We start from the raw sequence: 12,109 nt of genomic DNA on the forward strand, positions 1-12,109 counted from the left end.
TAATAGGACTTGCCTGCATTTTTTATTTGGAAGGACTTCTACTCCTCCACCTTTTGAATATACTTTTTCAGTCCAAACGAAATTGTTAGAAAGTCTCCCATTAGAACTGGTTACCAGAGAGTTTCAGTTTTCTGTATGGATCTTGTTTGAGGATGCCATACAAAGCATCAGCTGTAATCAGTGCTTTGTAGATTAATACTGATCTTGATCACCTCTGTGTCCTCTGTAACACCCACGTTGGATCAAGGCTCTGGAAAGTCAGAAAACTAAGAAGGGTGTGTGTGTGTGTGTGTGTGTGTGTCTGTGCATTCCTGTGTGTTGGATGACTGTGGGCAAGTTGGTAGAACTGCAAGAGGGGTGGAAGTGGGGGCATGTAAACCTAGGCTCTCTGTTACCCTCGGAAAGCTACCTCTTGCAAACAGTGTTAAACTTGGAAATTAAACTGTGCTGACGTGAGTGCATTGGGAGCTCTTTCTTGCAGAAAGTATCTGAATTGTGAGGTGCTTATCTTCACAATTTAGAATTTTATTTGGCCATGTAAAACATCAGAATTCTATCATATACAGTGATTTGTTGGAGCAGTTTAAAAAGTCCCATATGACTTCTTTATGGGAAAAACAGGAAAGGATATTGGTAATTACCCATGCTTACAGGATACTGATTTAAGACTGCAAAAAATTTTCATATTTGTTGTATAATAGTGTAAATTTTATGTGATAAGACAGTTCTATAGTTAGCCATAATTATTGCTAGAACAATCTAATTCACTTAAAATAATATTTCTGTGACTTTTATTCATAGGTAATTTACTTATAAAATACAAGAATCTTCATACTGAAATAGAATTAAAGTCCAAGTAACTTTATTCAGCTTTAAAACTGAAATATTGCTGCAATGTACTGGTTCACTAAACATGTCTATTGAATGTGTGTGATATTCTGGGGACCACCTTAGGTTCTTGGATGCTGTTGGCAAGCTGCTCAGACCATCTTTTCTCAAGAAGTTCACCTCATAATGATGCCAGCAATGGATCAGACAAAGATCACTTAAAAGTGTGCGTGTGTGTGTGTGTGTGTGTGTGTGTGTGTGTGTGTATGTGTGTGAAAGAGAGTCAGGGTTTCCCTATGTAGTTCAGGCTGGCCTTAAACTCACTTTGTAGACCAGGCTGGCCTCAAACTCATAATGATCCTCCTGCTTCAGCCTCCCCAGTGCTGGGATTACAAGCATGTACCACCATCCCAACTACAGTTTTATTTTAAGGAGTATTTTCCTACATGTTCTAATAATTAACTTTTAAAGTTAGCATTATCTAGTGAATTTTCTTGTCTTTATTTCCACAAAAGGGTAATCTTTGAGATGCATTTTTCTAGTTACCTGACAAAATCTGTTTCTTCAAAAATTTGCAGATTGAGTTGTAGCTGCTGGGAAATATTTTGGGTATAATGAAAATTACAAAAAAAATGGAGCAAAACAAATTACAGTATAGTCAAATGCTGGTAATAAACCAGAGCAAAATCAGAAACAGTTGTGGACTGGGCTTTGTGTGAATCTCAGGAGTGAAGTTGGGTGTTGTGTGTTGGTGTGGAACAGGGCACACTTACGCCTTATGTATGTGTTGGTGAAAAATTTCATAGTTTCAATTTTTCATTTCTTGCAAAGATTAAAACTTAAAACTGTTTTAAGATCTTCTCTCACTTGGTCATACTGTAAGTGACACCTGCCTTGAGTCCCTTGAATTTCAGAGAAATAAATAAATGGCATTACATTTTAGGTGATTTCATAGCTAGTACTTCTTTCCTTTGTAGCTTCTCTTTTTTATGATAGGTAAATAAATTACAAAAGCATTAGAATTTCCCTGTAGAATAAAGAACGGATAATATGGGAAAGGATACACCAATTTATGAAACAAATATTTCATTAATATGACATTTAAAATTTGAAGAAAAATATGAGTGCTTTATAGGAAGAGAAAGATCATTAAATATTTTAATAAATGAGCAGTATTTTGCTTCAGATTGTACAAAAACCTTAGCTATAAAGAACACCCATAATGGTACGTCCTTTGCATTATCAGGCTTATTATGTAAAATGACAACATAAAGGTCATGTAGCTTTGCTTCTTACCAATTATCAGCTGAAGTGAAAGAGACTCAGGCTTCCTCAGTGGTGCTCTGTCACTAGCGACCACTGTGCTTCGTGGAACTTTTGGACTTAGGTGGGACAGTGACAAGACTGTCTTAAGATTTTTATGGGAAGATCAGTTATGAATTTCTGTGTCACTGCTTTGTAGTTACCAGCTGACAAGTGGATACAAACCTGCCCCGATGGACCTGAGCTTTATAAAACTCACCCCTGCACAGGAAGCGATGGTAGACAGGCTGGCAGAAAATGCTCACAATGTGTGGGCCCGGGATCGGATCCGGCAGGGCTGGACTTACGGCATTCAGCAGGTACGTGACCTGGAGTCACTACATTGGATTTAGCGTAATTGGCAGCTAGAGAGACTAAATTATGGCTGTTTCAAAGCTCGTATAGGAATCAGTGTACTTACACATATGCACAAAACCTGCTTAACCTTGCGCTCTAGAAATTGGACGCCCTTACTTCAGGTGCCATCATCCGGAACACAAAGCAGGTACACAGTGAGTAATGCTGCAATCTAAATGTGTAATATGGGTTTGTGGCATTTTTCTCCCTGGAGTTGTATTATAGCTTCACTTAAAAATAAGTGAAAACATTGAAGAAAAATGATTAAAAAAAATAGGCCTCGAATTTCTTATTTGCAAACCCTGGGGCCAGATGAATGTCGGAATTCAGATTTTTTAGGGTAGAGGTTTTCCGAGTGATAATTTCATGACATGTTACTTGTTCTGCAACACCTTCATTAGGGCAGCAGAGTAAATTACCACACATTCAGCAAAACATAGGCACAGAAATACCCGGGAGGATAAATAGACTGTATTAGTCCAGTTAAAGTTTTGCCAGGCAATGAGTTTTTGCTAAATTTAGGAAGGAGAAAGTTTCCAGAGTTTTCTGGATTTCAAAATAGAGCATCAGTGGAAGCTTTGAAAACGCTGCAGCAGCGTTGCAGTGAATTACTGGGAAGAGTAATTTCCCAAGTGGCCGTGCACTGAAGACTTACAGGTGTTCACATATCTTTGTTTAACCCTAAAAATAAATTCTGTATCTCCCCCCAAATTAGATACCTATTTACCTGTCCTCATTCTTTGTCAACATGTTAGTATGGGCTCCATTTATAATTGGAGCCTCTTTTATAATAGACTTAAGTCGGGGCTGGAGATTTAGCTCAGTGGCATAAGAGCCTCCAGCAAGCACAAGGACGCAAGTTTGATCCCCGGTACCAAAAACAAAACACAAAACAAAACAAAACAAAACCCCAAAATAATAGACTTCAGTCTTTTCGATATTCTTGGTATTAACCAGTTTTAACAATTGATGGGAGTCAGCCTTCATGCTATTGGAGGGACGTAGAATGACTGTCCATAATGCACTGGGTTTTCTCAAAAAAAAAAAAAAAAAAAAAAAAGGAAATTGACTTGGTGCTGTCTGTTGATTCACAGTCACTGAAGTTTGACCAGCACTGATTTGGCTCTTCTAGTAACAAATGCTTATAAGCAAATGTAGGAAATTACAGCTGTCTGTGTTGACCAGATACCTAAGTCCATGGCACCGGGAAGGTGGTTAGAGATCAGTGAAGCTAGATTTTGTTATTGTCTTTAGTCCTTTCTCTTCTCATGTAGAAAACCTATTTTAAATTGTTGCACTTAATCATTTATTTAAATCCTTTACATTGGTGGTGTTTTGATAACTTCTGGATCTGGGGAAGACACAGGGAATGTGGAGGGGCAGTCTCTAACCTTAGAGCCTTTAAACTTTGATGTATTTGGTGGCTGATTTATTTCCCATAGCCACTTGCACTGCTTTGATGATTTCATACCTTTTTTGCTTTAGGATGTCAAGAACAGAAGAAACCCTCGCCTTGTTCCCTATACCCTTCTAGATGATCGAACCAAGAAATCAAACAAAGACAGCTTGCGTGAGGCAGTGCGCACACTGCTGGGGTATGGCTACAATCTGGAGGCCCCGGACCAAGACCACGGTACTGGCTTCGCTCTGTTCCCTTTGCTGTATTGCAAAATCATGCTGATTCTTCAAAGTCAAATAAATGAATATAAGGAAAGGATTCGATAGGGTCTTCTAGACCAAGCACACATTTAGGCCAGTGGATTTAGTTCGCTGAAAATGGGATTAGACCCACCTGTCAATGGGGTAACAACGCACTAACTCTTCAGGGAAAGAGAAAGCCCAACTTTCCAGACAGTCTGTTATAAGCAGTGACCTCTCTGATGATAATGACCTCCTCTCTTACCTTACCAGTGCCCCTCCAGAAAAGCTGATTTTAGTGGGAGCTAGTGTTTTACTAACTCTCACCTTCATACTCATTCATATCAGCAATATTTAATTAATTATTGTGAAGCTTTTACCAGAGGAAATGCCCTAGTCACTTTTTTCTTGTTGCTCAAACAAAATACCCAACTCTCAAAGTTAGAAGAGGAAAGGTTTATTTGGCTCACAGTTTGCAGAGGTTTCAGTCCATAATTAACTGGCTCCCAGGTAGGAGGACTCAGCAGAGGAGCACAGTCAGGACAGGCAGAAAGCAGCAAAGCAACAGTGGAGAAGAGGCAGGCCTCTTTCTGTTCCTTATATTGTATGCAGGTTACCTGTCGCATGGTGGATGTAGCACTCACACCCCTAATCCCAGCACTGGATCCTAAATCAATCACAAACTATAGATTCAGTTACCTCCAAAAAAGCCCACGAGGCTTTGGTGGGATATCTAGACACAAACCATAACAGGAACACATTAGAATGAACAATAAATATTTCTTGAGTTAAGGTTTTTTCCCCACTTTGGTGATACTTGGAATAAAACCCAGGGCCTCACAAATGCTAAAAAGGTCCTCTATCACTGAATTATGCTCCAGCCCATAAGTTAATGAATTTTTAAAGGTGACGTAAGAACATATTTATCTTAAACAATTTTTTAAGAATATGATTTAAAGTCTTTTACTTCAACCTTTCTCATGCAATTTTATTTTATCATTCATATCCATATTTTAGATTTGGCAAAAATTAAATGCCAATTTTTGTCTTTTATTGTACTACCTGTGTTTTTTGCAAGGAATTAAAAAACTGTCCCAAATGTCCTCTGTTTAATATATTCATTGTGATATCTGCATGAGAGTGAATTGAGATCTTAAATAACAATAATAAAATAGTAGTTATAGAGTCCTTAATGTATACCTTTCATATGCCATAAGTATGTCCTAAGACCTTTGGAATTGTTGATCACTGCTTTGAGTAACTCTGTGAGAACTGTATTCATATTATGTTCATTTTATAGGTAAGAAAACTATGATCCAGGGTCTTCTGTGTCTTCCTCTTGGCTCATTGTTAAGTGCAAGGTTCTGACCCTGGGCATTCTCATAGATTTTAGTTCTTTGAGTTGATTAAGTTTATACTTAAATATTGAGAGACTTAGTAGTTATTGGATCCATCTTTTCCTGTAAGTAAAATTAAGTATCCATTTGATAAAAGTAATATTCATAAGCATAATACAACTTTTTTTTTTTTTTTTGCAGCTAGCTTTATAGATGTATAATACCCCTTTGGCACTAGGGATTGAACTCAGGACCTTTATGCAGAACACTTTCCAGCCCGTTAAAATGTTTTTGTTTAGAGCACTTTCCCAGACTACATTTGAAATTATTATCCTTCCTGCCTTAGCCTCTCAGAGTGCTAGGATTTCAGGCATGTGCCACCATAGCTGGCTACTGGTACACTGTTACAAACAGATGCTGTTAGATACACACAGGACACTAAAAAGATACCTATCTCAAGACTTGGAGACTGCATTGCAACTGTGTAGGAAGTGAACAGTAAAAGGCTGCTAGACCACAAAACACAATATAAAAAAAAAGAATTCTACAACTGCCTCATGTAGAACATACTTGGAAAGCTGACTGATTCTGTATTAGATTAAATTTTTATATTAAAGTATAATTTACATGTGAAAGAGTATACACATCTTAAATGTTGAGTTTGGTGAGTTTTGACAGTTTTATGCACAAATGGAATTTTCAACCAGAACTATAGGTTCAACACGTTTTTACTCCAGAAAGTTTCCTCGTGGTCTCAACAAAGTAGCTACTTCCTAAATTCTATTATCTCAAATTAACTTCACCTCTTCTTGTGGTTTGTATACATGTAGTCACTACTTTATGAATTTTTTGGCATGAGGCTTCTTTTGTTGAACACAGTACTTTTAGGATCATTCATGTTTTTATAAGTGTGACCACATCTTTTGCTCAGTGGTATTCATGGATAGTATATGCCACAATTTGTTCTCCACCTCTTCTGCTGAAGATTGGGGTGGTCCCTAGTTTTTGGTGTTGTAAGAAATCTTCTCTGAAGATTTATATACAGGTCTTTATGTAGATTGGTGCTTTCACTTCTCATAAATACTCTGGGCTATAATTGCTGGCTGATATTTATGTGTTTGTATTTATGTGCTTTTAATCCTAAGAAGTATTTGTTGTACTAAAATATAAAAATTTTCCCGCAGAGGTTTATTATTTTAGATTTTATGTTGAGGCTTATGATTCAGTTTGAATTAAATTTTGTTTTGCTGTAAAGTTAAGGTAGTGACTCTTTTTTCCCCCTGCATTGGACTGGGAATTGAACCCAGGGCCTTTGCACTGAGCTGTATCTCCAGCCTTTTTTATATATATTTTAAAATTTTGATATAAGGTCTTGATGTGTCATTAAATTGCCCAAGATGGGCTTGAAATTGCTATCCTCCTGCCTCAGCTTCCCTGGGCTGGGATTACAGCCATGTGCCACTGAGCTCAGCTAAGCTTTAATTTTTATATAAATGAAGAGCCAACCATTCCAGCACTATTTGTTGGGACATTACCTTTCCAAATTATTTTATCTTGCTATCTTTGTGAAAATCTTCTGACCACATGTAAATCAGTATGTATCTGGACTAACTGTTCCATTTCATCGTCTATACACTAGTGTATGTCATACTGTCTTTACCTTTATCACCTTACAATAATAAATCTTAAAATTGTAGAGGGTAGGTCCCTCCACTTCTTCTTTTTAAAGGATCTCTTTATTCTCATTTTCCCTTTTGCATTACTAAATACATTTTATATTCAACTTATCTTATGATGAAATTTCATTTGAGTCTATAGATTAATTTTAGGAGAATTGATGTTTTAATAATATTTACTCTGTGCGTTCTGGCATATACCTATAATCCCAGCACTCGGGAGGCTGAGGCAGGAGGATTGCCATGAGCTCGAGGTCCATCTGGACCATGTAGTGAATTCAAGGCCTGCCTGAACTATTGGTGAGACCATGTCTTTTAAAAACTAAAACCAACCCCCCCCCAATATTTAGTCTACCAATTCATGAACATGATACACTCTTCTGTTTAGTTTGGTCCTGTGTGGTTCATCTCAGCATTATTTGTAATTTTTAGGATAGAGGCTTTACATATTATTTGCTATATTCATCTGCTATTTTGATGTTATTTTAAATGAAATTAATTTTAATTTCATTTTGCTTTCTAGTTATTTACTGTGAATGTGAGAAAATTAATATTTGAATATGAGTCTCATAACCTTTGATCTGGGTAAACATATATACACACACACACACACACACACACACACACACACATATGCTTTATTTATTTATTTGTAAATTCCATAGAGCTTTCAGTATACATAATCATGAGATCTGTAAGGAAACAACTTAACTTTTTCTTGACAATTGCTATGTCTTTTTTGGTTTCCTAACTGGTAAAGAATTCAGAACAACGTTGAATAGAAATACAGTAGTGAGAAAAGTTATCCTGCCCCGTCTCCAGGTTGGAGGAAACAGTCATAGTGCTTCTCTACCAACTCTGATGTCAGCTGTAGGGTTTGTGTCAGTGATGGTGACCTGTTGGTGGTAACAGACAGCTGGCTGTGGCATGTGTGCCATGGTTCACACTACTGTGCAGATGGTCTTTATCACATTGACAAGATTTCCTTAAATTCTTGGTTTGTTGGGATCTTTTATCATGGATTAGATGGTGAATTTTGACAAGTACTTCTTTGTGCCAGTTATTGAAAAGATTATATAGCTCTTCTTCTTTATTACTGTTGACATTTTGAATACTATTTGCTTTCAAAACTTAATTCCAGTTATAGTATGTGATTTCCTTTTTTATCTAGCTGGATACTCTTTGCTAATATTTTGTTTAGAATTTTCATATCTGTGTTTATGAGGAATTTTGGTGTGTAATTTTCTTGCACTATTTTTATATTTTATCAGATTGTGATTTCAGGGTAAAGGTGGGATCCAAGTAATAATTTTCCTTGCAATACCTTTTATCAAATTTTGATATCAAGTTAAAGATGTCCTCATCATGTGTTAGGAATTATTCTTTCCTCTTAAATTTTCTGAAAGGAATTGTTAAGGTTTTATATCTATTTTTCCTTAAATATTTGATAGAATTTGTCACTGAAACCAGCTGAATTTTAAATTTTATTTTATTTTTTGTCTTTTTTTTTTTTTTTTTTTTTTTTTTTTTGAGACAGGGTTTCACTGTTATGTTCAGGCTGGTAGCCCAGGCTGGCCTCAAACTTGCAGTGATCCTCCTGCCTCGGCCTCCTGAGTGTTGGGCTTGCAGGTGTGCACCACGATGCCTGCCCTGAAATTTTATTTTTTAAAGAAAGTTATTTGGTTATGTTTACCAGGATATTCATTCCATTTAAATTGCCATATTTATTGGAATACAGTTTTAATGTCTCTTATCCCTTTAATGTCTGTGAGATCTGTAGTGATATCTCTATTTTGATGTTCACAGTTGTTCATTCCTTTTTGTCTGTATCAGTCTTCTTATGTATTGATTTATTAATCTTTTAAAGTAGTCGATGTTAGATATATGTGCTTTGTGTTAAGCTTTCAGACATTTTTTTACTTTTCCATATCATCTGTTGTTTTGAGTAAAGTCTCAGGATTCTGAGGGATGATGCATCTCCTCAGGAAGTCACTACTGAGTAACCACAGCAATGGGCAGAGCTGGTCTTTAGTTACAGTGTTGAGAGATCCTGGTTTTACAGCACCCTTTGAAATGATCTATTGAGTATGATTTTGAATGAATGGGTTTCGAGAAGAAAGAAAAGATGGTCATGTTTACAGCATTCCAGTGGATGTCAATATTGGATTTGAAATTCTCATTCCATGTGATTGTAATATATGGATATTTAATGCCTACTGTGTAGTTCTGGGGATTCGAGCATAGGTAAGGTGGATTTTGGCCCTGGATAGCTCTCAGTGCCTGCATTTGACTGCCTTGTAATTTCTTTTGCCAGATTAGTTAATTTATGGCCCTTAATCATAGTCTCAGGCAAAGACCATGAGCTTGAGTAAAATGTCATTGTGTTCTTTGGATATATAAATGAATGCTTTTTAATTAACTCATTAATTAATTTGATACCAGGGATCGAACACATGACCTCACACTTGCCAGGCAGTGACTTGTGCGGCTGAGCTGTGTCCCTGGCTCTTTTTCATTAAATTTAGAAAGTGTTTGCCTGTTATTTCTTCAGCTGTTCTTTCACTGCTTTTTCTGTTTCTTCACCTCGTGTGACTTTCATTGTGTGTTTGCTTGGTTGTGTCCAACAGACCTCTGAAGTTCTTACTTTTCTTTGTTCTTTCTTTCCCTCATTTTCATTCTTAATTATCTCAGTGAGTTTATTTTTAATTTGATTAATTCTTTTGTTGGCTGAAACCTGTGTTGAGCTTCTTCAATGAATTCTTAATTTCAGTGATTGTAGTTTTCAACTCTAGAATTCTATTTGGTTCCATTTTATATAATTTCTTTTTGTTTATTGAGCATTTCTATTTGATAAGACACTGGTCTCATGGTTTTGCTGTTGTGGTTTGTTTGTTTGATGTTTTTTACTTAATTACATGTTTCCCTTTAGGCTTTTGAATATGTTTAAAATAGTTTAGTATTTTTGTCTAGATCTTATCCTACGGGGTAATTTCTCTTATGACTGTTCCCACCTTATCCCCTGTGTACAGGAGATGCTTTCTTGTCTCTCTGCATGTTTCATCATTTTTTACTGAAAACTAGGTTTTTAACTAAGTTGTGCTTGTTGTTTACTTAGTGATTTTTCTAAGCCAGATTTGTGGTGTTCATATTGTTTATAACATATGGCCACTGAAACTAAAGTGTCACTAATTTAGCCATTAGCCAGTGATAGGACAGAGATTTCCTTAAATGCCCAAGAACAAGAATTTGCATTGTTCTTGCTGAGGTTGAGGCCCCGTCTACCTGTAGGTTCGTGGCTCCCACACCTCTGACTTCAATTTAGCCTTCACCTACTGTTGTGTAGCCTCATAGTCTTGAAGACCTTGTGAGGTCTTTCCTAAGTACCTGCACAGCCAAAGGGCTAACCATGACCTTGTAGATATGCTGGTGTTCTTCATAGCCGGCTGTGCATCTCATTCCCCAGATGTTTCTTTTAAAATATTTGATCAGCTGTTGTTTATCTCAACTATTATTATCACCTTAAGGAGTTACACTGTTAAAAAATTGCCTGTGATATTTTTCAACCAAATGTCTCTATGGAGAAATCTGTTGCACTGGGCAAGGTCTAAGTCAGTTGGAATACAGACTAGTCTCAGAAGTCAGATTTTCCAGTGAAGCACCAGCAAGGTAAAATCACACAGTTACCTGGGAATCAAGCATGGGGGCATCTCTGACCCTGTGCTGTCCACTGCAGAGGCTTCTGGGTTCTGGCTTCACTGAAATGAAGGGCTGTTGGTTTTCTGTGTGTCTAGAATTTGGGACAGGAAGAGGGAGAGAGTGGGGCATGCTAAAATACCACAAGACCTATTGTGCAAACATGGGCTCATTTTCATTAAATAACTATTCCTGCCTTTAGCTACTTTTCAGGACTCTGGAAAGGCTGAATAGGGTGATTTATAGGGAAGAAGATTTCTAGAGGTCCTTACTCTGCCATTTTTGCTGATGCCAATCATCAGCAGAGGTTAGAACTACCTGTTTTAAAAAAAATTTTTTTTTTAAGTCGTTCCTTGGGATTGAACTCATGGCCACACACTTGCAAGGCAGGCACTTATGTCACTGAGCTAAATCCCCAACCCCAGGCCAAACTAGCTGTTTTGTGAAATGAAACAGAGAGAGAACTGCAGGTTAGAGACAGCAGAAAAACATGAATGATCCAGTGAGGTGGAAGACCACAAATTAGTAGTGATACCAATCTGCTCCTTACATGTGTTTTCCAGGAGGCTCAGCAGAGCAGGTCTAGAAGTCAAGAATGAAGATAGTGAAGTTGGACAAGAATCGGGGTTGACAGAGCAATTAGAGAGAAGAGTCATAGGGACATTCAATGTGCAACATTCTATAATAAGGAGAAAGATGGACTCAATGAGTTTACAGAGTGAGTGTGTTTGTAAAAGGACATAAGCCTGGGAGAAAAGTGGTGATTAGATACCCACATTGTCTCTCGATTTTAAGAATTTAGAGATAGAAGTATTGGCAGTCGACAAAATTCTACTTCTCTGAAGTTACATGAGGAATGATCAAAGAGCTTAAGTGTTGTGTACTGCCCAGGAGAAAGTGAAACCATGTTTCTTGTTCACTGTGCCTACCTGATAGTAGAGATCCATTTGTACTCTCTGTTAATTACAAAAGAAAGATTAACTGTCCAGTGAGAAGAACCAGTAATCCTCTGAGTGAGATCATTGACGGGAACAGAATTTTCAAGAAGTAGGGATTTGTGTCAGAAAGGACGTCCCTGCATGAGGGCTTTAGTGAAAGCCTGTCTTATGTGATGAAGCAAGGAAAGAGGAAGAAAGACGTCTCTTCAGGTTAAATGCATGATAGAGGCGGAGGAAGTAGTAGTGGCTGAAGAAAGGAAGACTGGGACAAAATACGGAATAGCAGAAAAACAAGCTCGAAAGATGTAGATACATTTGCACAGGGAGTTCCCGCCACAGG

General features: G+C 37.3%; 1 protein-coding gene across 6 annotated transcripts in view; it reads left to right on the plus strand.

Moving 5' to 3' along the window:
• Ryr2 (ryanodine receptor 2) overlaps positions 1 to 12,109 on the plus strand; it is a 659,796-nt gene that overhangs the window by 426,113 nt on the left and 221,574 nt on the right. For all 6 annotated transcript variants that reach the window (XM_063260102.1, XM_063260104.1, XM_063260105.1 and 3 more), the window contains 2 exons: positions 2,291 to 2,450; positions 3,973 to 4,120. In XM_063260102.1, the coding sequence (XP_063116172.1) occupies positions 2,291 to 2,450; positions 3,973 to 4,120 (308 nt within the window). The remainder of the gene's footprint in view (positions 1 to 2,290; positions 2,451 to 3,972; positions 4,121 to 12,109) is intronic.

This window comes from Cavia porcellus, unplaced genomic scaffold (assembly GCF_034190915.1).
Source record: "Cavia porcellus strain 051 isolate PalLab524CR breed Dunkin Hartley unplaced genomic scaffold, mCavPor4.1 scaffold_13, whole genome shotgun sequence".
In the NCBI taxonomy this organism is placed as follows: domain Eukaryota; kingdom Metazoa; phylum Chordata; class Mammalia; order Rodentia; family Caviidae; genus Cavia; species Cavia porcellus.